The sequence below is a fragment of the Hippocampus bargibanti genome, linkage group LG03 (genome assembly GCF_051943395.1).
Source record: "Hippocampus bargibanti isolate YZ-2025 linkage group LG03, ASM5194339v1, whole genome shotgun sequence".
Taxonomy (NCBI): Eukaryota; Metazoa; Chordata; class Actinopteri; order Syngnathiformes; family Syngnathidae; genus Hippocampus; species Hippocampus bargibanti.
The window spans coordinates 24956709-24984208 of NC_142736.1; the positions used below are offsets into that span (position 1 = coordinate 24956709).

Genomic DNA, 27500 nt, shown 5'->3' on the forward strand with positions numbered 1-27500 from the left:
ACAAAAACCCTGGCACGAGAGTGGACACATTTTTACACATCGTCTGGCAGTGAATGAGTTAATGGAGAGGTCTTCAGTGAGATTTCTCTTCTGTCTCACCTAGCAGAGCATTGTGACCCCGTTCATCTGGCAGGAAGCGATGGTCGACAGCACCCACCAACAGGTTCTCGGGAAGAGCGGGTGACTTTAGCCCGATCAGCATGAATCCTGGCAACACATCCAAGGAGTCTGATGCCAATGATGAAAGACGCAGATCCCTGCCTGCCTGACAGTGTCCTGTAGGGGACAATACTTTTTTTTTAACATTTTTTCCAAACATATCACTTGTTTGGCTTGCGGATCGTAAAGAGTAAACCTGTCCCTGTACAAAATGTGCACAGACCGTCTGTGGTGCAGCATCCCTCAGGCGGGGGTTTCATCTGATAGGGTATCGGGGGACTGTTTGATTCTGAGCCATCTTCTTCGTCCTCCTCATCGTTCTCCGTGCGACCTGTTTAGTCACATGTAAGGAGAATAGATGGAAGATTTTCCAAATGATTGAAGAGCGTTTAACGACCCGCAATTACAGAGTACTTTGAATGCAACATACATTTTATTTTTATTTTAATATGAATGGAAAGAGGGAACTGTACTTTGATGTCGATACATCTAGTTGGATTCCTTTATTTATCAATCAATTATTGATATTTGGTTTGGGCTTATCGGAGAGACTTCCTCCTTGGATGTTACGCATTTGTGACTTTTGAGTCTATTTTGCCATTTAAATGGTATCAGGAAGTCACGTGACTTCATGCAACTTTTATTGTCATGTCAAGCATATTTATTAGTGTCTTATTGTTGGGGTAATTCCCTATACGAACATCTTTAAACTTCTTTTTGCATCATTTCGTTTTGGTTTGGACTTCCTGATACGTCATCCTGCCTTCCTTTACGTGATGTTACATCCCATTACGTCACATCCTATTGCGTCGCACCCTGTCTGTCATATAAATGCTCTCCCAGTTCGTCTCTCTCTCTCTCTCTCTCTCTCTCTCTCTCTCCCCCTTCCTGCTTCTTCCTCGGCCGACCTCCCACAATGACCCCGCTGTCTTCAAGATTAAACTAACTTTCTGTCCAACACCTAGCTTCCTGCTGATTTATCCATCCTCTGCCATCACCACCCGTAGAAGCGATGAGCCAGGGACGAACGATAAAGATAAACCCATTACTTATGACATAGTTTGGCAACAGTATATACATTTTCAGATTGATATATTTAGTTACTCTTCGTTTATTTGATGTTCATGCTCAAAATTAAAAAAAAAAAGGAAATTGCTCACCAGTTAATCAGTTCTTGAGAATGTTTTTTTCACTTTGTACTTTTTAATTCTAACACAAGTAATTATTTGGAGGACTAACATTCTTGCTCGGTACAATTTTGAGCTATTTGATCCATCACTATACATGGGATATGTTGAAGTCATGTCCTTTTTTTCAGTCTTTGAGCACTTTTGCATTCACACAATCGCTGAGGTTGTAAACGTCACACGTGAGTGTCAGCCAAACTCACCATTGTGTGCCGGTGGCTGCTCTGCCTCCAGGTAGAGTTGGGAGAAAACCGGCCGCGGCACGACAATGTTGGACCTCAGTGATGCTTCAATGGAGTTGTGAAGTACCTCCTCAAAGCGCGTGGTCCGCAGCTGGCCCGCATAGGAGTTCCCCATTGGTGTTCTGAGACACAATGACCTTTTGTTGGGAGATTCATCAAACATTTCGGAAATTTCCTTTTCTGCAGTATGAGTCTGCCTTTTTTCCTTCTCAGTTCAGTTTAGGGTTTTGGATTGGATTGGATTAGTCTTTATTAGTCTTGCAGTGGAGACATTTACATTTCACAGCGGCAAAATTATGAAAGGAAAGAAAGAAGTAGAAAAACAAAATGCAGGATCTGTTGTAAAGGCAGCCACTCTTGTGGCGGTATTGAAGTCAGAAGAACAAAAAAAAACGAAATAACAAATAACATGACAACACAAAGACATAGACAGTCATTTAATTTTAGCACTTTCTGCATCCTCTTTGTCGCATGAAGCTGTTCTAGATGAAAAAGGAGAGGATCAAAGCGTCCTTTTTACCAGTGGATCAGGGACATCATGGTGGAATCTACTACAAGCTAAATGTTGAAAGCAAACACGAAGCTTTCGCATCAATTGACGAAAAGAGATTGTCTCACATCTCCTCTCATAAATCCGCTTCAATTCCAAGCCGCGACCGTTACACATATACGCATCAGCGCTCTGTGCTGACCCTCCTTTCGCCTTTATTGATGTAAGTCTTGTGCACACCTCAAATAAGTCATTCCTCATGTAAACAACCCCACGCCCAATTTGATTTCATGCTTTACCTTCAGCTCTAGAGATGGTGAATGATCAACCACTACAAGCCCTCAGCACAGTTTCCAAAACGTTATTCGTCGAGTTTGGGGTGATAAATTGGGCAGGGTTGCATCAGAAAAGGCTTCCGGCGTACAAATTGTGCTAAACAAATCATGTGATGACCCCTTATGGGACAAATCGAAAGCTGGGACTGTTATTGGAATGATATTGAATCATTTGTGCAAAGAAAGTACTGTATACAATTATTTTAAACCTCGTACAAACATATTCACGACCATTGGGAGAAATTAATAATAGAAAAGGCAATGGAAAAAAGACATCCACAAAAAAATCAACAAATAAAATAACTAATAAACAGACAAATAGGCTATTCCAAATGTTGCTAAAAGGCACAAACAGAGCACTTCCAAACCTCCAGAGCCACATCTTCACATGCACATTAACAGCACTTACTAAGGGAGGCATGCGTCCAGACGGCATGCCATAAAATCAGCTGAACTGACAGAGTAAGGACACCGTGACCTAGACGCTACTCCCTCTTTGTTTTTCTCCGTTCTCTCTCTCACTCTCTCTCCCTGCAGCTCTGTGCTTGACCACAGGCTCAGAGAAGAAAACACTGGCTCAAAATGTTGTCTGTTAAACTGACACTCGAAAACATGTCAAGTGTAAATAACTGAATTTGGTTTTACGTCACGGTTAAAACCTTAGAGGCATTTGTTAATGCCGAACAACAAAAAATGATTATCACAATGTTTACAAATTATACATTGTGCAGAATGAACATTATTTTCTGTCATATTTTGTGCTACTTGATCTTTGTTTCACTCCCTGGTGCTTTCTATTAGCTTTGTGACTGCTTTATTTCCTGCATTTGATGGCTGTCCATGTTAGCGCTTTGTTACAGCGAGAGCTAATGTTAAAGCACTATATAAATCAATATGTATTGTATTGCATGGTATTGTAAATTCATGTAATGTGACTGGGGGGGACAGGTTCAGTCGATCTATCAATGACCTAAGTGGGTCAACCTGGAGGCAATTAGCAAGGGTGGATGCTAACACCGACTTAATCCCCTTTCTGCCCATATGCTGGCGACCCCCCATTACACATTCACAATCCAGGAAGGCACATACGCACTGACCCAAGCAACTTGCCGGTTGCTACATTTTTTTACAAACAATTTAATGCCTTTTTTGTTACATGGAGCCAATGAGATTATCAGGAGAGCAGCTTCTTGAAAACTCTGACCGAAAACCTTTCAGCTGAAGCCATTTAACACAATATGAGAGAAAGAACAACACAGAGGACTTTGTAAGAAGACAAACAGTACGTCTCCGGAGTGACGAACATTGCTACATTGTTTCACTGCAGGAACAAAACATTCGCTCACTGAACACATTATCAGGAACAACCGCAAAATCTAATCAGATCCAAAGGCTGTACAAAAAGTCTGCAGATGCAGCATTGTGTCAAAGATGCACATTGCGAATCTGTCGCACTAGTGTAAGAAGAACGTCAATGCTCACTGATTTGAGCTTTTGTGAGGTCTAAAGATTATTATGTGTTTTATATTAGTACAACAGCATCTCCGGCGACACGACTAGTACTTAGGTGAGTGACTTTAGGTTGGTTGTAAATGTATAGAGCGACCAATGTACTGTTTTAAAGTGAAATTTGTTATCGATGGATGGATGACTATAAAAATCATGGGATGTATATAATTTCAATGGTGGTAAAAGTGAATGGGGGTAGTTGACAATTTGCCCTTTATAAGGATGCAAAAAGTTCATGAATGAGCTGCCTGTCTTATATTCTCGCATGGGCGTTTATATTGGAGGAACGCACATTTCGACAGCCACCTTCTGCTCCACACTTCCATATGTAAAGAAACAATGCAAACTGTCATTGCCTCACACCGCTTTGTAGAAAGAGACAAGAGGGGAGGATGACAGAAAAGGCCGGTCATAACACGGAAGGAGAGGAAGTAATCACACCTTCCGGCAAACAGCAAACTGACGTTTACAACCACGGGGAGACATAGGATGAAAGAAGGGAAATTTCCCCCTGACCAAAAACCAAGACCTACAGTCAATCAACATATCAATCGGAATGACAAAATGTCACTTCAGATATTTAAGACTTTCATGCACCATGTAATCGAACCACATGATAAGCTGTTCTCTGTAGTAACCACTGAAAAGAGTGAATTATTTTGAAGTGTCCAGAAAGTAGCTTTCAAATTTGAAACATTTATTCATTCATTCAGAATTAGCCTATTAGACCAGGCAATTATCCTACTATGCTAATGCTAGGTTAATTTTATTTTATTATTATTTATTATTTTCTTTTCTTTTATTTATTTGCTTTGTGGTTCATGAATTCTTTTCAACCCAGCTGCATTTTCGTGGCTTCCTGAATGAATCTATTTCCGAATAAAAGGCCACTTTACATTGTGAGCTTTCACCAAGGCAACTAAAATGTCTATCAGAGGTTAAAAAAATTCGGATACTAATTATGGTATCTTTCACATCACGTGAGTTGAGTTTTCCTCTTTGCATCCCCTCCTCCCTGACGTGGAAGTGGGAGATCCTTTCATCACTAAATCTCCCCCGCCCCCTCATCTCTTCTTCTCTTTCTGTCTGTCTTTCAACCTGGGGGGAGAGAGAGAGAGACACTATTGTGGTGTTTTATGACCCCTTGGTCCTTGCCTTCCCACCACCACACTCAAGCACCCAAATACAAAACCTGAAGTTAGGACCCCCTTTAAACTGAGGATCCCCCCCCTTTTTTTCAGGATGTCAGCGACACGGGCTGCATAGCATTAGCATATCAACACTTTTTTTACTTGTAACAATTTACTGACTTTCTTTCCTCTATCATCCACAATATTGACAGATTTCCATCATGTGGAATATACACAAACTACTGCAGGGAACAAATGCACATATTTCTGGAAAGAAGAATGTAAAAGCTTCAGTGAGGTCTCATTACCACTGAGGTCAGTCAAGATAACAATGTTTAGGCAAGACTTTGATGCAACACACACACACACACACACACACACACACACACACACACACACACACACACACACACATACACACACACGCACGCACGCACGCACACAAGGAAGAAGAGACACAGACAGGCGCGCTCGTGGGCTCCAGCTCTGTGAACACAAAGGGCTTGTCTTGGATAGAGGTGAAAGGTCAACTCAGCAGAGGTCAGATAAGAACCCCAGGCTGTTTCTCTATTAGCCAGGGCTGCATACCAGCCGCTGCCGCACGCACGCACGCGCGCACGCACACACACACACGCGCACACACACACACACACACACACACACACACACACACACACACACACACACACACACACACACACACACACACACACACACACACACACACACACACGCACGCACGCGCACACACACACGCGCGCACACACACACACACACACACACACACACACGCGCACACACACACACAAACACACACGCACGCACGCACGCACACACACGCACGCACACACACACACACACACACACACACACACACACACACACACACACACACACACACACACACACACACACACACACGTGCTATTATTTCCCGCTTTTCAATCTGACAAGCTGGATTGCAGTGTCCGTCCTCTACCTTGAAGAGCAGATCATGTTACACATAAAAATCCAGCCACATACACAACGGTCTGCGCATTTGTCTGAAATTGTATATGGACGAACCGTGTCATCGCATCAGTATAGCAAGAAGACCAGCAGCCACTTTGCACGCGGATGCACGGCCCAAACATATGCAAAGCAATGTCACACACAAATTGACCCTCCATTCTATGCCCAGCGCTGACCTCTGACCTCGACGAAATGCCCTCATTCACAGTTTACTCAACCGACGTTGGATCGATGGCAGAGGATGGCCAACTGGCCCACTGTCAACACCCCTTCGCCGAACACACACACACAGCAGGTCACACAATAAAACTTCCACGTGTGAACACATTATGACGTCATCGGCAATGAGATGAATCAATGCTATTGAACAATGCACTGATAAACAGGCGGACATTGCACAAAATTATTTCCCTTAAATTGTTAAACAGTTGTCATGGTGACACTTTGGCCAAATTGCATATCTGTGTCATTGTTACTATATTTATCAGAGCGTTGACACTCTACATTCGTGCAATATTGGGTTAATTCAGTATAAGTGCACAATTATACACTTTATCGTGCTTTCATGACTATCTTTACATTCGTATAAGGCACACCCCCAATGAATGGTATATTTTCAAACTTTTTCCATATATAAGGTGCACGCGACTATAAGGCGCACCTTCAATGAATGGAAAAAGTTTTCCAAATATAACATGTAAATAAATAAAAGTTTTCCATATTGAAGGCACACCACATTATAAGGCGCTACAGTAGAGGCTGTGGTTATGCGTGACTTCTACCCCAAGGGGATTATAGTCGGCGACTGCTTACAGTAGTTGCCAGACCTGTTGTCGCTCAATATTACTTCACATATAAGGCGCACCTGCATATATGGCACATGGTCACCTTTTGAAGAACATGCAGGCTTTTGGGTGTGCCTTAAACACTGGAAAATACGGTAGTTATTTGTTTTACTACCGATACCCTTCCAGAATGATGTGATATTGTTTGGAGTCAAGTAATATAAAAAGTTGATTTTCAGCGCTGTATGGTTGTCCTCAAACTTATTTTGCACCGCTTGATGATTTCACATCAAGGCAGATTTTGACATGCAGGCATTGAAATAAATACTAGCAAATGATTAAAAACACAACTCACCATTATATTGCCACATGTTTCACATCAATGTGTCCGCCTCATCTTGTGTCCCATTGCATAGCCAATCACCCAAACATTTATTCAGTACGTCTCTGTTTTATTGATTCGATTTCACTTGTGCTTTTCATATTTGAGGAGAGAACTAGTTTGAAAGTGACTGTGCTACCAATCATATAATGTTGGCTGGTGAATGAATAAAGTTCTCACAGTTGATGCGAGCCTGTTATTGGTCAAAACATTTTGGTGACAAAGATGCAGCTTCACATCACTGCTCTTCCGGTGGTCACATTGGTATGAATAGTCAAACAAGTGGCAATAGGAACATGTGAGGCTAGCGTGGCTAACCGCTACTTTCATCCACAATTAGCCCATTTTCAATTTTAGCCGTTGAGAAGACTATGTTGCCTCATTGGCTGGATATTTCGTTGTTCCACAGAGCGTTATGGTGCAGTCATGGCAGCAAAGGGGCTTTAATATATGTATTTGGTTAATAAAAATGATTCTGATTCTACTCGGCCCATTACTTTTGCTGCACGTCCTTGAGATGATGATTCCATGCTTTCTTTCTCCAATAACTTTCAGGGAGCGTGTGTTGTCTAGCGTCAAGACAATCTGGATTTTGAGCATGCACAACATGCAGTGCCTTCCCTGTCATCATGACTCACAACAAGAACTGTTTATTTACATGTCAGCACATGAATGCGGTGTGCATGCATGCACAAGCGCATGCACGAGCACGCTCACACAGCTTTTTCAAATGTTTTCCAAATAAAAGCGCGTGGGTTTCATAGCTAGCACAAATACAAAATGTTAAACAAACAAAACATGTTTTTTTACGAGGATTATATTAACAAGTGACAACAGGAGTTGGCAAATGTTTGGCCTTAAGAGCCAATTTGTTTTTTTTAAATCGACGGATGTGCCAGTCAAGTCAAAGAAGAGTTAAAAAAAGGCTAAATGTGTCGTTGATGCAATATGAAAACTCGTTGACTGTACTAATCATATATCATGGCTTTTTAAAATTCTTTATCGCATTGTAATTAGGGTAATTACCTTTTTGTTTGTTTCCTTGGTACACCTATATATTAATGCGTCTATGCCACATGTTGAATGTTTGATCATATTTTTTTTCACCAAAACTGGAAGACAAAAGAATTGCGAAAACTAGATGCAAAAACTAAAACAAGCATATGCATTTGACAATACAATAAAATAAAATACATATTCATTTATATGTGTAACAGGATAAACCAATATTATGCAATCAATAAAAAATATTGACCATCCTACATGATTTATTTCCTCTCACGATTCTTGATTTTAAATAAAAAACAAACAAACAAACAAATAAATGGACAAATGAATAAATACATAAAGAAACGAACGATTAATAAATAAATAAATAAATTGAACGGTGTCCAGGGGGCCACACATTGCTACACTAGTGCTACACTGACATTATAACACTCATGTTTCCAAATTATATGGATGTTGTAATCATTAAAACACCCGAACAGACAAACATTTTGGTTGTGAAATGTATTAATTGAGTCAACACCACAAAATGTGTTTAAAAAAGTTATCAGGAAATGTTGATATAGGGAAGGATGGGGTCGCAGATCTACTGTGCATGGATAAAATAAGCATAACCATGCTTCCACCTTCCACATGTCTAATGACTATTTTAGGCTATATTGTTGTTGACTATTAGATTACATGCCTTTCAATGCAAAGAAATTATTGATTGTTCTCTGCCTGGGTGAGACGCAGCATCATCCTCCTCTGAGTGAAGTTGGAAAAATGTGTGCTACGGGAAGACAAACCAAAAAAATGTCAATTTAAAAGTACTCACCTTTGCAACCGGGATTGACAAAGTTCGTCACAATTTGTGAGGAAACGTCGATAAATTCATCCAGCTGTCTCCATCTCAGTGGCTCGGGAAAAACTGAGGGTCGCCCGTGTCATCACTTTTGGTTTGATCCCTGTGAGACGACAATACCACCCCTTGTTTTCAGGCCGTATTGGTATCGTCCAAAACCGTACATGCCATGTTACATCTTTCATCATCTTCTTGTTTTCTTTTCATTTATTTAGAAACAAACAAACAAACAAACAAACAAACAAACAAACAAACAAACAAACAAACGACAAAATAAATTAGGCATACATAAACAAAGATACAATTTATCAGTTAAATGAATCTTGGAGGGATATAGACTATATTTAATGCTTTATTAAGTAGCCCGCTGAAGTATGTGTGACAATCTGTTAAATTAATACATTGAAAAAAAAAGCACTCTGGTAGACATGTTTCTTTATGTCGGTTAATTTAGAAATGGCATAATAATTATTCTACAGACGACTATTAAATGCAATATGTTATTTCTAAGACTTAAATTGAGTTTTGATATATGTTTTCAAACATTTAAAATACAATTGTATTTATAAAATAATTAATTATATCCTAATCACCTGCTCTGCAATTATGAATTTATGGCTCGATCTTGCCCTCTACTGGACAAACTGAAGATAACATTTTAATTTCCACTGGACAAAGTATTGTTTTTTTTAAATCCAAATTCTTTGATCTTCGGTTAGGAAAGTATTATAAAAATATTAATATATTTGTGTACATATTTTTTTCATCTGCAATTATTATGCATTCATTAATTCATGCAGATGTAATGTTGCAATATTTTCACAAAAGGACCATTCATTCCCATGGAAAACCTTCTCGATTATCGTTTACATTTCATTCCAGGGAGCCTCATATTTCATCCTTTCCACTGCTCAAACTGTGCATTCCCAATCTGTGTGGTGGCATAGTCGAGCCACGTCAACACAGCGTCCCCTGATGGGAGAACAGGTGTTGGACAGGGTCCACTGGAGTACAGACAAGTGGACTGCCATCATATATCAAATGAAGTGGACTCCTTTGACCGGAGGGAGGCTGACCCACTCATTTCACGACCAAAAGCTCTAAGGATTGGTCACCACCCTCCATATTAACCCTTTCATGGACAGCAGTTACTACAATGGATATTTATCGACTCAACAGGTTATCGTGAGAGTGGCTGCCTTTCCAGCAGCTCCTGTATTTTGTTTTTCCACTTTCATTTCTTTCATAACTTTGCTGCTGTGAAATGTAAATTTCTCCACTGCGAGACTAATACAGGCAAATCCAATCCAATCCAATCCAATCCAATCCAATCATTATTTGTGCACTTAAGGATTAAATACGCACAGTGGTTGAGTGAGAATCTGTCCATTTATTGGGAGACAAGAGAAACAGTTGGATGTTTCCATTAACTTAATTTTGGGATTTTTTTTTTGTGTTGGATCAAAATTCTTGGTTCAAATTAACCATTTCTTGGGTTATATGCCTAGAATGTTTTGTCAGGTCAAAATAGAATATCCTGTCATTATATTCAATGTCCGTCAAACACCTAGATAGAACGTTTTTATACACATCCGTAAACATCCTATGTTATTTAGTCTATATATATATGTATGTAGTTTATTAGATAACGTTGTGTATCTGTGGGGTGTATTGTAACATGTATGTTCAGTCTATTTCCCTAACAATCCTGTTCATAGGTCTCTCCAACAGGTGGCAGTAGGGGGTTTCTCCTCTGGTATTTCGCACCTGCATCCAATTTGATTAAGTTGATTAAGATCCCATGTTGGGTTGTTGCCGGTTTTGCTCAAGTGTAGTTTATTTGTGGCCCACTTGAAGACGTCATAGTTGGTTTAGCACTGTCGCCCCTTGGAGTTTGAATTAGTTTTTTGTCTTTAACCTTGCTCATGTTTTTTTTACTAAACCTTTTATTTACTTTTGTCATTTCGATTCTATATTGGAGTTCCCATTTTATTTACCATTGCAAGCACTTTTTTAAATTTCATGTAAATGTAGAGGACATGAAGATAGCTAGTGTGAGTGAAGAGGATGCACAAAACAGACTGATGGAGGACATTGATTCGCTGTGGCGACCCCTGAAAGGATATATATATATATATATATATATATATATATATATATATTATTCCTCAATCTGTTTGTTTGAGTCTACCTTAATGGGATCCGATTGTCATTCAGTTCGTTCTTGAGCTGTTGACCCACAATTCACATGTCTCAGCACCGTGTTCAAGTCGACACTTTGGACGTTTGGATTTCTTCATTCATTACTGTTTGGGTAAGTACAGTACTTTAAATCTTTTGAAAACTGTCACATTGCCTTTTTCCCTCCAAACATATTCGCAAGGATTAGGAAACTCTTCTGTTAAGTTCAGGTAAGGTTTATGGAATTTGGTTTTAATTAATCACATTTAATTTTGTGTTTATTCATGCCTTTTTGATCCTTGGATGCCAATCGCGTCGTATTTTGGCGCAGTATTTTAAAAACGCGTGCTTGTGAAAAAGTCATGACCACATGTAACTATATGGGTACGGGTGACTTTAGCCACTGTAAGTCAAACAAAATACGGAATGGTTACTTTGAAACCAACCGGTTTGCTGTACATCGTTTGATAACAAGTATCAATTTTATGCTGGTTGAATTGCTGTTTAATTCCTTTGTGTTATGGGTCTGAGTCCTTGCTTTTTACAGACAAAATCACACAACTCACTGAGGAGCCATATTGGCCAAGGCAAAGCTTGTAGTTCCACTTAACGGCTCGAATATAATATTTTATGTCCCGTTGATGTAGCCACAGTGCTTAACTCGGGGGTGTAAAAAAATAGCCAGGCCCATTCATTTGAGGATAAATACTTCACTTTGCTTGAGGACGCAGATAATGCCACATTTGTAAAATGTGTCTATTTGAATGTGAAAGGAAAGGTATGACTGCTTTAAACCTAATGACGGCACAGGCCGTTTGGCTGAAAGTAATGATGGCTTTATTGTAAAGTCTGTCACTCTCATTATACTTTCACGCACTGGTCTTGCACTTGTCTGCACGCACACACACACACTTGGCAGTGACTCGCATGCACTACATGCGTACCCAAAGTCATTATACCCATTTGAAAAAAAGGCCTCATTTGAGGGAAGCAATAAAACCTTTAATCATTTTATTACCAAAAGAGTATTTAACAAGTGGCTAATGAAAAGCCAAAGGCAGGTGAGCCGAGTTTAACCTTCATAGAAGGAAGCCATGTATCACATGTTGCCTCCGAGGCATGATGAGACACAAATGTCATCCTCCATTATCGAGCACACCTGAAGTGTGGCGTGGCACGCGTGGCAGGCGGGCGTTTCGCTTTGCAAGGCGGAGCTGACGGGGGGAAAATTAGAGGGAATTCAATTAATGGATGTTTTTTACGCATCAGGGAGAGGGCACAGCTGCACACATACCCACTCGCATGCACGTTTGAACAAACGCTGCGAGCTTGTGATATAGGACTTGAATCCAATATATGAATTTCCACACCAGATGGGGCTGTTTTTCTTTCTGGTAAATGGTTTTATATTTAATTCATTCAATGCCATTCACAAATTTATTTGGGAATTGAACATATGACATTGAGCACCATTCCAGGATTAGTTCGGGTTTTTTTTCTTGCTAGAGTGCCAATAAAGCGCTGGCCAGACATCAGGTAATGTTTTTCCCTTCCACAAGGGGGAAACATTTCCCTTTTTCCATCTTTGTCCTTTGTTCCAGCTTCAGCTGTTGTTCAAGCGCTATATAAACCAATATGTATGTATTGCATTGTATTTTGGACAGTCACCCTCATTTCAAGCTCATATAACTCCAGATCCATATGATTTAGGAATTAATTATTTTTTTCTGCTGAAAGAAGAGAATCTAAGGTTTCTTACGCTGCATTGAATGTTTATGTAGTCCTAAAACTCAATATTCTGTGGGTCCTGGAATTTGAGTGATAATGACAAAAACCCTGGCATTGGAGTGGACACAATGTCTGGCAGTGAATGAGTTAACACAGAGTAACAAAACCCCCCATCCTATTTTTGTGAGGTTCAAAATGCTATTTTAATGCCTCTAGTGAGTGTGTGTTCTGGTACATTTTTCAATCTACTGTGGTATATGAAAAATTCTGTTCATTATTTATTTATGTCGTTATTTAATTAAAGTTCACCTCAGAACTTTAAATAATGACAATTGTATTTATGGCCATTTCCTACATATTAAATATCCTCTATCCTTTTATTGCACTTGTGCTCGAGCTGGAGCCAATCCCAGCAACTTTGAGAGGAAAGATCCACCGTGGACTGGGAGCCAGCCTCTCACTGGGCACATTCTATCGTGTAGACCAGGGGTGTCAAAGTCATTTTTTTGCCGCGGGCCACATTGTAGTTATGGTTTCCTCTCGAGGGCCGTTATGAATTTGGGGAACCAATTAGAATGTTTAAATCCCTTCAAATATTACATATAGAGCACACAGCAAATTAATGAATAACTCGTTTTCAAATCTGAAGTCAAGAATGACTTTTATTGTGGTTGACATCCAAAAATATGAAATTTTGGCTCAGATTTTAGCAATCATCATGGAATTTAACAAGTTTGCCAAAGGGTTTGGTAACACGCCGATTTTATCAACGGGGCAGCACCAGCGACTGCATCATTCATCTGCGCACACAATTTTTTCCCCCTTGGCATCTTTACAAGGTAACTTTAGTCTTATTGTAACTGGCGCCAATATTGTCATTGGTTGCCATTACACTAAAATATATAATTTATTTGGTCTTGTTATTTTGTCAGTGTTGAATGTTTCTATGTGAACCTTTATACATATTTATTTTTCTTAAAATAGTCCTTAATACCTTATTTGGAATATTTTGTCATGATCACTTAAGAGAGATATCACCAGAGAAAGGGAACAATCAAGTCTATGTGATTAAAGTTTATCGACTTGCGGTTTACAAGGTGCACACGTTTTCACGCTGTTCCACAATAAACGTTTGTGACATCAGTACGAAGCGTCATCCTTGACCAGGGTATATACAGATTATAAAAAATTACTTAAATGCTAGTAACCGTTATGTACAGAATTAAATGTATCCAAGTCAATGTGATGTTACAGTAGCTGAAGTATTTTGAGTTGATTACCGTATTTTTGAGAGTATAAGGTGCACTGGAGTATAAGGCGCACCCTCAATCAATGGTGTAGTTTCAAACTTTTTCCATATATAAGGGGCACTGGATTATAAGGTGCATCTTTAATGAATAAAAAAGTTTTCCAAATATAATATAGAAATATATAAAAGTTTGTCCAAATACAGTATAAGGCACACCACATAAGGTGCTACAGTAATAATAATAATAACAATAATAATATTTCATTTATAAGCGCCTTTCAAAACTCAAGGTCAAGCTGGGTTTACTCATGACTTCTACTCCAGGGGGGAATGGAGTCGGTGGGTGTTGACTGTAGTTGCGGCTAGTTGAGACTTGTGGCTTAATATTATTTCACATATAAGGCGCACCTGCGTATAATGTTTTCTACTATCTTTGTGACTGCTTTATTTCCTGTATATGACAGCTGTCTATGTTAAGCGCTTTGTTAGTCAACTGTTGTTAAAGCGCGATATATATCATTTGTATTGTATTGTATAAAGCGAAGAGTCATCTTTTGAAGAAAATGAAGGCTTTTGGGAGCCCCTTGTACGCCAGAAAATACAGTATTATGTGTTACTATATGGGACCTCCCCAGGTATGAAATTGCAGCTGAGTGTTTAGTTTCTTTCTGTGGGTCAATTAAGGAGACACTTTATTTCTGACGCCATATAAGAAGCATATCTGGCTGCCAATTGCACTTGTAATATACCATTAAACTGCCTGCTGTCTGAGTGCATGTGTTTGTCAAGGCATGCACTTGTCGGAGAGAATGCCAGCGGTTAAAAAGTCTGGCAGTGCGACCACCAGAATATGGAGATGGTGGGGCATTAGTTACAAAAAAGCAATCACCAAGGTGGTAAGTGAGCAGAAATAAAAGCCTGAATACAGCAACATACATTACCTCAAACAATTTACCGTATATGACACACAGGAATAATTTATGGTGGATAACAAAAATTCTCTAGTTTTAATAACAAGCTTCTGTAGTACTTAGAGAGGGACTGCCCCACAAAGTTAATTGAAAAGTGTCCTGGTACTCATTTGCATAAAAAACACATTTAAAAGGTGAAAAATTATAAATAAATATGCGGCCACCTGTGAAATATGGCTTTTGGCCTACTGGTCATTTATAACTTTGCCTTTAATTATGTGACAGGCCGGGCTTGTGCGACTCTAATGAGAGGCTGGAGTGATGGAGAGGAAACGATGAGACAGACATCAGGCTGCAGGTCATTTTGAGCATGGACACGCACCTTCTGTAAAAAACAAAAAAACAAACAAACAAAAAACACACTCACAGGCTACAACATTCAATATACCTCAAAATCAAACTTAGTTGATTTGACTTTTTCTGACAGTTGTCAATCATAATTACCATTCATTCATAAAGGCAGTAAATATTTCTTTTTATAAAGACAGCTGTTGTATTGGATTTCATTCTGTTGACATATTTAACTCCTCTTTCCAATGAATGCAGTGATGCTGGATGTTACTCCAATGACACTGTTTTAAACACTTATTTGATGGACTATTATAATTTTATTAGTATAACTGCAGGGTAATCTCAAAAGAATGAATTTGAGTGGATGCTTGTATAAACATTAATCATTACTTCTAAAAATGCAATTTTGGACAAAATTATATATAAAAATATATGTGTGTGTGTGCGTGTGCGTGTGTGTGTGTGTGTGTGTGTGTGTGTGTGTGTGTGTGTGCTCTATATAAAAAATATGTATTTTATTGTATTTTTTTATTGTATTGTAATTCATTGCCATTCCTGAATGTATTTGGGAATTGAAAATATGACGTTGAGAGCCATTCCCGAATTTGTTCAGATTTTGTTTTTTCTAGGGGGGAAGGGTTGCAGATAAAGCGCTGGTCAGACCTTTCACAAGGGGGCATCATTTGCCTTTTGTACAACACCCCCACTTGCACCCCATATTACTCCAGTTTTGTATAACTTAATAATTAACTCTTTTCTGATGAAAACGGTTTCTTATGCTGCATTGAATGTTAATGTAGTCCTATAACTCAATACTCTTATTCTCTGGGTCCAGGAATTTGAGTGAAAATTACAAAAACCCTGGTACTGGAGTGTACACATTTTTGCAAGTCTGGCAGTGAATGAGTTAAATAAAAGTCAAATCTCGGCGAAAGGCAAACTATATACAGTTACATTAATATCGTCATTATTTCGGATTGCACAAAAGTCTCTTGGAGCAAATAGGGCACAATGACTTGGAACAATAAGACTTTGGGGATTAGTTAGTTGTGACTGCAATGCTGCTTACATGCACGCTTGGTTCATTAAAGACTAAATTGTCCATTCATGTTGCAACACACTTCTATCCCAAAGTCAGCTGTGATTGGCTACAGCACATCCACTAATCTAATGAGGACAAGCACTTTAGATAATGAATGAATGAATGGATGGCTGGATTAGACTGGTCATTGGCCAGGCAGTATGGGACTGGAGGCACACATGAGATGATCTGATCAAATCAGATTGTTCATTTTTGGGATATTCCGATGAAAGCATGTCAGAGATGTTACCAAACCATTTTAACGGTTTCAAAATGTAAAGACAAAAACTGGAGAATTTCATTCAGGCAGTGAAAGAGAGTTAAACAAATGACTATGATTGGATGAAATGTTCCCGACCCATATATCTTCCCACAATTCTGCTTCCCTTTTAGGCATGAAAAAAAGGAAGCAATTTGTATTACGCTCCAGGTGGGACATTCACCTTCACTTCCTCTCCACACTCACTCCCCTCCTCATCTCCTTGTTTAACCCTCCATTTGGGGATAGTAGGAAGCGCTGATTGGTCACGAGCTAAGTCATATTATAAGTAAAAGAAGGCAATATATCACCCCCAGCCCCCAAGAAATATTACAAGACAGACAAGCAAGCGGGGGCTAATCCCTGGGATGAAATTAGCGAACCGCGAGGTTAGCGGCAAGAACGGAGGGAGAATAGGAGGGGGTGGAGGCAAAGGTTGTGTTGAGGTGGGAGGGGGTGCGTTGCTGAGCCCTGCTAGAGGAAACTTGTCCATGGGGATAATTACAAGATGCTCCTGGGATCCCTATGTCTGTCCTTCTGTCTGTCTCTCTGGGTCGGCCTTCATTTTTTTTGATGGCTCTATTTCCAACCAGGGTGCCGACACTTCTTCTCTTCAAAGTGTGTGTGTGTGTGTGTGTGTGCATGCGTGTGTGTGTCCTTTTTTGTGTCTCCTGTGCTTCAGTTACATAGTAGTAAAAGCTATTAAAATTGAAATAGTTCCAGGGGCAGTGAGCAAACAGGGAAGGAAAGTGACACATTCCACTATTAAATTGCATGTGTGTGTCAACGTGCCTATAGACCCACAAGCAAGCCACACTTGCAAAGTTGTCCTCTTATAGAAATGTCAAAAGTTCTACCTCAACAGTTTAAAGCATTTATGCACTATATGAATATAATGGCAAATAAGGCATTACATTGTTTGTGTCTGAAAAGAAGGACAAAGTTCTAAAATTAATGGGGCCCGATTTAACATAGACTGCCAAAATATACAAAATTAATTCAATGTTATTGTGCCAAAGAACATTTTATATTTGTGTTAGTGGTTTGAGTGTGTGTTACTTCCAGGTTGAGTGAACACTGACACGCCCTGCTGCTGCTCACCCGCAGAAAAACGTATCCTGTGACTGTAAAGTGTCCTTGAGAGTTTTGAAATGCGCTTATCAATGAAATGTATTATTATTATGATTATGATTATTACTGAATTCATTTTCACATTATGACATGTTATAGACAGTAGCAGTGCAACTGTGGGATTGTTGACTGCCATATTGTGGTCATTTCACATAGCAGTTTTTAGTATAGAAGTATGAAAATCATATTGATACCGTTGTAATGCGGTGTCCCTGCAATTAATTAATGTACACATTAAATTTCATGGGAATTTTATTTTGTCTGTTCTCTTTGTGCTTTAATTGCAATCTATATGTATTACTATATGTATTGTATTGCATTGGATTAGCCTTTTATAGTCTTTCAGTGGAGAAATTTCCATTTCACAGCAGCAAATATGCTGTATTTTTTATTATTATTAATAATTATATTCATGATTTATTATGCTATTGTATTATTATTATTTTATTATTTAATTCTAATTAATATTATATATTTACCACTTATAGCACAGCTTTGTTAATCTATCAATGCCAGCAACCTATAGTGACAAGCAGAACAATTACATGACATCCCAATAGTTGGCAGGAGTTCCAAGTAACTTAATTTTGTAGACATTTTTGAAAGGTGCAGTGAAACAAATCCAGGTCTGGTCTGTGCCAGCCATGATCTATCTAGCCTGTTTTATACATCTCCTGCTTTCCAACACACGTGAATCAAATATCAGAAGGATTTTTGGTTTTTTTTTTAGCTTGCTGATGATTTAAATCGGGTGTGATGAAAGAAGCAGGCATCGAAACCAGGTTGGATTGTTTAAGACCGGACACCAATGTCCCAACAGGTGTTGCTACTAAATATGGATTTTAAGGAGGTATCATATCCACTACGAAATACATTGAATGTTTTTTTTAGACTACCGCATTCTTGTCCTTTGTCAGTAAACTCAGATATGTGTACAGTAAGGTTTTATTTTTATTCTATAAAATTTTTTTGAGGCTCTAAAAAATAAATCACAGGCTACTTCAAAGTTACAAAACTTCTTTGTATCCGTGACAGGCCTGCAAAGGCAGGGGCGTAGCCGATAATGACCTATAGATGGCGCTGTAGACTAGCATATCACAACAGGCATAGCAACATGAAGTGCGGTCCACAGCGCGCATGGAATCGTTGTGTGAGTTGGTGGGGGCAAGAAAGACAGAGGCAGAAAGATGATGTCGAGTACCCGATGCTACACAGCCATCTAATGACCGTCCTTCTTTGTCTTTGAGCTCATGGTAGACAAGAGTAATCCAGAAGCTTCAGTGCGACTACCTCTCAAGTGAAGTTAAAAAACAAAACTGAAGTTTGGTGGCTCATTCTTGGCATTATGATGACAACATGAAGTCATTTATAATAATAATAATAATAATAATAATACATTTCATTTATAAGCGCCTTTAAAAACTCTCAGGGACACTTTACAGTCACAGGATATTTTTTTCAGCAGACAGCACTCAATCACCATCATGCACTTGCTCTCTTCACAAAATAAAGTTGACCCATGTGAGAGCAAATGGATTTTGGTTGCAGAAAACTGTAGAGACACTCAATGTCCTCTTTACAGTAACAATGGCCTAATTTGGCAGGATTTAAAATACATTTTTAAAATGATGGACTATAAAAGGCTGTAATAAGAGACGTACACAGGACAGGTGGTGTATTAGTCACATTGAACTACGTGTGACGATCAAGTGTAGTCAAGGTCAGGTGATTAATGAGCCCGGTAACATGAAGCAGCTGCATGACACTTTTACATATAATTACATGCTAATTACGCAGATATTACATAATTCTTATTTATGGTTTTGTTTTTCTCTCATCAAGCCACACATGGCAATGACGATATTTGCAAGATGTTTTTGTTCATGATTCAGCGTTCATACACGAAACATTTTGATGCTTTCTGAAATTAATTGCCTCACATTGAAGGCATTTCTATTAATTTAGCCCGTGTATAAAGATTGATGAAAATGTTATTTGGTGCGATTTTATTTTCTGTTATTCCAGTGTCAAAATGAAATCTTGACACAGCAGACCCAAAAATGTGCGCAGTTTGTCTGATACAAACAGTCTGTTTAAATCTAACTAGAGGAATGTCATCAATATGGTGTAAAAATAAATACAATTTAAAAATTGAATTAAATTTGAAATTAAACGAATACTTGCATGAACAAAATCCATAAGGTACGATATGTTTGTTTGTTAAATGAAAGCGTTCAGTACAAGATGCTGACATGTTTTAATTGATGCAAATTTCCCAATTGTGGGACGATGAAAGGTTTTCTGATTCTGATGCACGAACTATGTCCTACCCTTCACTTTGGCCTACCGAATAGTAATAAAAAAAGTGCCCCAGATTTTGACTCGGGCTGTCAGAATTATTATTTTTTTATGTAACAAAGCTAACATTTATTTGGTGCATTATATCAAGAGGTGGGAGAAAATGTGACTTTAATTTTTGGAAGATGGAAAAGAACTCTAACTCTTTTACTCAATTGCCTTTGAACCTTAATGGCATGTGTTCACTGCAGAAGAGACTCATTATGACACGGAGCCACATGCTGGGAGTGGAGACCTTTGCTCAATGGCACTACAGCAAGGAAAATATCCCTTCAACATTTCCACTTGAGAGTTGGATTGAGTAGTCCTTCTTAGAATCACTGTGTGCTGCGAGTGGGGAAAAATTGATATGGACCTATGTCCGATGAAACTCTCAAAGAAACATCTGATTTTCGGAACATTAAAATGCTTTATTGTATTTCACACGATGAAAAGATTTTGTGGGGGGGAAGTATTACCGTATTTTCTGGTGTATAATGCGCACCCAAAAGCCTTCATTTCCTTCAAAACATGACCCTCCGCCTTATACGCCGGAGCGCTTTATATGTGAAGTCATATTGAGCCACAACAGGTCTCGCAACTACTGGCAGAAGCCACGACTCAATTTTCCCCTGTAGAAGTACTGCGTAACCCCAGCCTCCACTGTAGCATTTTATAATGTGATGTGCCTTATATTTAGAAAACATGTATCTATTTCTATATCATATAACTTTTGTCATTCCTTGAAGGTGCCTGTATATGGAAAACGTTAGAAATATACCATTCATTGGGGTGTGCCTTATACTCTGGTGTACCTATGTTCAAACAAGTGTTTTACAGGTGAAAATATATCATAATAATGGAAAAAGTAAGTCCTTGAATGTGATCTTGTTTCCATTCATTCCAAGGCACTTCTTTAGACTCTTCTTGTACCATTTAACTTTAGAGTGTTTTTAAGACGCACTCTCATGATCTCATCCTGTCTCGCCACCGGCCACCCTGACTTTGGTGTGTGGGTCGGTGTGTGAGTGTGTGTGTTGCTTCCTAATGGTTACAAGTAATGAATAGACCAGCCTAAGGGAGGTCTATATAAACCCATTAGCTTTAATAAAGTCTGAAGGTGTAAAATGACTCTCTGAGGTATTTCACTATACACTTAGTAGTCTCCCCAACCTAATAATACCAGCGTCTTTTCCAAGTATATTGTCCCGCTCCTCTTTTGATTGCATTGTCTGCACAATTATTTTCAATTCAGGCAGTTAGAGGACAGTGGCGAGAGGACGAGAGAAAAATGGAGGGCGCTGTGTTGTCTCTCAGCTGCATGGATGGATCTACACACTGAGATATAAGATGAAGACTGAACGAAGGTGCTTTGACTTCCATGCAGTACATTTGTGTGTGTGTGTGTGTGTGTGTGTGTGTGTGTGTGTGTGTGTGTGTGCGCTCGCTCATTTGGCTGCCTGTTAATCCCTGATTGAATTTCCATCCTTTAAACATGACGAATTACATTCCTGTCCTTACCTAATGCTTTTAACACATCTCTCTAAGAGGCCCTAATCAGGTGAGATGGGCCTCCATGCTGCCCGCTGCATACATACACGTACATGCAAATTAGTACACACACACACACTCACACACACATGCACGCACTTACTGATTAGCCTAGCCACAGAGCTAGCCACCCCGGTTAAACCACCAGGTGGATAATGTGCTGCTTTAGCGCCTTAATTATGCCATAATCTGTTCAGCGTCCCAACCCCCTGCACGAGAGGACACAGTCAGAGGGGTGCAAGTAGAAATGGATGGGGGGTTGCATGGGGACCAAGGCAGGCGGGACAAGAGAGGAGAATGAGAGCAAATGAAAAAAAAGCCCAGAGGCACCTTGCTAGGAAAGCTCCCTTCTGTGTTTCTTTTTTTTCCTAAACAACACACACTCCTCCATGTTTCGACCCCCGCGCGTTTCGGGCCCCGCTGCAAGCGCGCACCTGTCACCGTGCGCGGCCCTTTGACAAATCACATGAAGGGCAGGCTGAGTTTTGTAGGACGAGACAAATCTTCAACATATGGCTGCTGTGTGTGTCCCCAGGTGATCCTTGCCGTGCTCGCCAGTTCTTACATTTTAACATAAGCTGGCTATCCTTTCTGTCTGGCTACTTTCTGTCCACGCGAATATGGTCTGTTTCAATCTTGTGATAAACTTATAACTAAGTGAAAATCTGTTTTACGAGCAAAACAAATATAAATTTTAAGGAAAGTAGAAAACAGAAGGATAAGAACAAAAGATGAGAGTAGCATTAGTCTCGTCATGAAGAAAAAAGGAACATTGAAAGAAAAATGGTTCAATTTTACATGAATACATTTTTTTTGTTGTACTTTCTTTCTTTCCTGATGTGTGTGTGTGTGTGTGTGTGTCTGTGCGTGCGCGAATGAGTAATGGTGCTATCAACGGGCTGCCGTGATCCATCATGCACGTTCCCTGGTCGAGCACCTCAATGGCCCAATAGGTGCGAAAACATTCAATTATCAGCACGCACACGCCAAAAACAAATTTCATTTTTTTTGTATTTCAGAAAAGAAGCACAATGTAAAATATATTTCATGAAACATTAGTGTGTATGAATACATGCAGTAGAAACACAGATTTTTGTTTTGTTGTTTTTTGTGTTATTTGCAAAGTTATTTTGAAAATTTTAAATATTGCGTCAGGGGGAAAATTTTTTAACTTCATAGGTTCCGCTGTTTTCCTCCACAAGCCGCTACCTTTCCACTATCTATATTGCAGCAGAAAATCAGTTTCCCTATTATGGGGGAGGCTTGTGTTATAATTAATAAAACAATAAAAATTTATTAATGATCGTTAAAATGCAAAATTGCAGCAAGCGATAATGGTCGGTGCTATCAATAAAATAAAAGAAGTGACTCCCTCATTTTTGAAGTTTGAATTAGGCGTCCACTCATTAATGGATGAGTGTACTCGTGTGTGTGTGTGTCCGGGGAGATACAAATGAATTTCAATTGATTAGTGCTCCTGAAATAGGCTATCATAGAGTTGAAGACCACCCCCGCCCAAAAAATAATTTATTGAGTGCTGTCATTTTTATCTGCATACCAACTCATTAAGAAAGCTGAGGAGTTAAAATCGCACTTGGTTGAAGGCCTCAAACCATTAAGCCACATTTGACGACACCACTGGGTGCTACACCCCATGACACTTCAGCATTAGTTTCCTCATTTAAAGATTTACAATGAAGAAAGTGACACGCTGAAAGACGAAGATTTGCTCTAAAAATATGAACTGTTGAACGGCCATGTACATAAAGCTTTAAAAACCACATTTTATTTTGAAAACAATACATATGTACCCAAACATCATAAATCAGCGGTGTTTAAACTTTTTACACCATGTGCAACTATAAATTACAGAATAATATTTACCACTGCAAGTCAAACAATCATTAATATTAAGCCTTTTGTCGATGGCGGTAATTGGCGGTTACTAGAGTGGACAGCTTATTGTAGTTTTGTGGCGGGCACTTGCACCAGGCATCTCACCTAGCAGGTGCACACCGGGGCGTGTTTACGATGAAAATATCTTCCTGCATTTTTCTATGTTCAAGTCAGATCCACTTGTTAGCAGTTGGAATGAAGACATACTCCAGTCAATCATGTTATATATTATATTGTTGGAAATTAAGCTGTTAAAATACAGTTATCTAATAATGATCAGTCTTTATTAAAAATTATGGATACGTGTTATTTCTATGCAGTTTATTTGCCGGTCATATTATTGTATGCGCTTTGAGCCAAGTCTACCCATCATCAGAATCAGAAAGCCTTTAATCATCCCACAATGGGGAAATTTGCAATCTACAGCAGCAAATTTGAAAGGGGTGGTTAAATATACTGTAAAACACAGTATTTTATGAACAAAAAAAATGTCGAGACTGAAATGTACTATTGCACAAAAAAAATCATAAAAAGAACTGTACATAGTGCAAAGTATAAAAAGCACATTTGATATACAGTAACATATGCATATTTGAACTTAACTTTATTTATGCAGCAAATCACTGCCCTTATTATTCAAGGCATTTCCTTTCTGTCTTTATTTTCTTTATTTCTACTTTTTTAAAGTTTTAATGTGAAACTTTACTGCCATTCACAAATTTGTGGCCTGAAATTATGTCAGTCTTTAGCATTATTAGCGGCATCAATCTTATCTATTAAGACAATTAAGAGTATGTCTTTGGTCTCGGGTTTACATCATTTGAAGTCAATGATGCACATATGGCACCCCATTGGAGCTCTATTTATCAGTACAATTTTATCAGGTTGCCTCACTTGCCCCTCCGACACCGGAAGTCACACACACACACACACACACACACACACACACACACACACACACACACACACACACACACACACACACACACACACACACACACACACACACACACACACACACACACACAGTAAAGTTTGAGTAAACTTTCACACATATGGAGCCGGGCTCGATTTATAATAGTTGGCATGACCCTGTGGTTTCTCTCCGGGGAGGAACTAAGAGAGTTGAAATCATGGCCTAATTACGCCTCTTGCTGCTGCGCTTTATCTCTCTCCATCCTGTGTTCAGAAAGTAGAGCACAGGTTCACAATCCGAAACTCAGTTTGTGACTTCCCTAAAACTAAACTCAAAAGGACGAGAACTTCAACGAAAAGAAGACATACTGTTTGGTCACAGTTGTCCTTGTACATCCCACCCGGTAGACTTTGGTACCCTGTCTGCTTATCTTGAGTCAATGGTCTAAAACCTTGGTCTTAAACTGGACAGTGATTGTATCTTAGGCAGCTGGCTATATTAACTCATTCACTGCCAGACATCTGCAAAAATGTGTCCGCTCCAGTGCCAAGATTTTTGTCATTATCACTCGAATTCCAGGACCCACAGAATATAGTTTTAGGACTACATCAACATTCTATGCTGCGTAAGAAACCTTAGACTGTCTTCTTTTATCAGAAAAAAGTTATTTCCTAAATGATATGGACCTGCAGTTATATGAGCTTGAAATGAGGGTGGCTGTCCAAAATACAATGCAATACATACATATTGATTTCTTTAACAGCTGAAGCTGGAACAAAGTGCTAACATGGGAAAAAAAGGAAAATGCTGCCACCTTTTTGGAATGGCCAGAGGTCCGGCCAACGCTTTATCGGCACCCAAACAAGAAAAAAAAACGAAACCCGAATAGTTTTGTTAAATTCATACTGTCTCCTTATTATCTAATTTACAACAGATTATTTTATTCCAGATAGTGGCGTTGTTATACAACATCCGTGACACTCTGATGAAGGTGGAAGTACACGGCAAAACATGTAAGGTAATTGAACCACCTAAAATGCAACTGTCTGTAATAAAATAATGTGTTGTAAATTAAAACCAGAAATAGTTTGGGAATGGCGCTCTACGTCATATTTTCAATTCCCGAATAAATTTGTGAATGGCAGTGAATGAGTTAAAAACTTTCTTTTCTCATGAACACCTCGAGGCAGTAATTCATGCCTTTAACACTTGATTCATGATATGCACTTGACTTTCGAATCAGCCAATCCTCCATAAAGTATCTCCAGCTGGTCCAAAATGCTGCTGCTCGCCTCTTGACTGGTGCTCGTAAGAGGGAGCACACAACTTCTACCCAGGCATCCCTTCACTGGCATCTCTATACATTTTAAAGTTTTTTTTCAAGAAAAAAAAGACAGTAGCTTTTATAGAAATGGGCAAATAAATGGCACCCTGACAGTTTATACTCCACTTTCATTCATCTGTAAGTTGATTACAACCCGAAGAGCCCAAAACGTATTGTTTCACGGCTGTGCACCACTTTACTTTGCTCTTAAGGGCACACACACACACACACACGCACGCACGCACGCACACACACACACACACACACACACACACACACACACACACACACCACTATGCAGAGTGACGTGTGGTCCAGTAAAAAGCGCAGTCCAAGCAGCTTGCTTGATGAGAATATGACAGGACATGGAAATGCGATTAGATTCACTTTCCATGCCTCCCTGTGATGACAAATCACAACAATTGTATGCCAAGCTGATGATCGGGCAAATCACTCCATTTGTGTGTGTGCGTGTGTGTGTGTGTGTGTGTTTGTGTGTGTTCGTCATATGGATGTGTCACTTCAAGCAGGCATTATGATGAAAATGTTGAAGGACTAAAATAACTACATATTATATTTTTTTAAAAACATTTTTGAAACACCCCCAATACCCTTCCCAAATTAAAGGACCAGTAAAGGATGACCGCACTTGATGATATCCGCTCCTAAAAGCACAATTCGATAACCGCATCAACATAAATAACCATAACCGTCTGATCGTCACACAACCTTGAATGTGTGTTTAAACTTGTACACTTGAGCTCATCCATTAAAGCACCGACAGACATTTTAACATTTTATGTATCCACACATTCATTCGGGTCATTGTAAAGTTTCATACATTTGTCGCTAAAGTATTTCAAAGATGCTGAATAGTGTGTACACCCTTTCACTTTTGTTTTACCATTGGGACTATGAACTTATTCACTGCCAGTCGTGTGCAAAAATGTGTCCACTGCATTGCCAGGGTTTTTGTCATTGTCACTTGAATTCCAGGACCAACAGAATATTGAGTTTTACGACTACATAAACATTCAATACAGCATTAAGAAACATTAGACTCATTTCTTTCATCAGAAAAAAACACTTAATTCCTAAATTATGTGGGTCTGGAGTTACTTGTGCGTGAAATGAGGACGTCTGTCCAAAATACAATGCAATACATACATCCTTGTCACGAAAAGAAATGATGTACCCTTGTGGAAAAGAAAAAAAAACATTGCCAGAGGCCCTGGCCAGCGCTTTATTGGCACCGAAGTATGAACCATATTTTCAATTTCAGAATAAATTTGTGAATGGCAGTAAATGACTTAATATAGGCTTTTATAGAAAGATTGGGGGGTTGTGGAAGGGTCAACTGTGCTACTTTTGCTATAGTTCTTTACATTGTGTGATGTCAGCTTTACGGATGCCATGACAGCTCTGCGAACGTCATACTATTATGTCCACCACAACATATGGAACACCACGCAAAGCAAAAGTCAATTTGGAGGCGGCAATGCT

The 27500-nt window shown here is 39.2% G+C and overlaps 1 protein-coding gene across 1 annotated transcript in view; it reads right to left on the reverse strand.

The window, feature by feature from the left end:
• The window catches only part of greb1 (growth regulating estrogen receptor binding 1), a 26046-nt gene extending 16904 nt beyond the window's left edge, over positions 1–9142 (reverse strand). The window contains exons 1-4 of the mRNA XM_088991333.1: positions 9056–9142; positions 1550–1710; positions 383–490; positions 100–276 (exon numbers count right to left, since the gene is read on the reverse strand). Coding sequence (XP_088847459.1) covers positions 100–276; positions 383–490; positions 1550–1703 — 439 coding nt within the window. The 5' untranslated portion in view covers positions 1704–1710; positions 9056–9142. The remainder of the gene's footprint in view (positions 1–99; positions 277–382; positions 491–1549; positions 1711–9055) is intronic.
• Positions 9143–27500: the final 18358 nt, after the last annotated feature.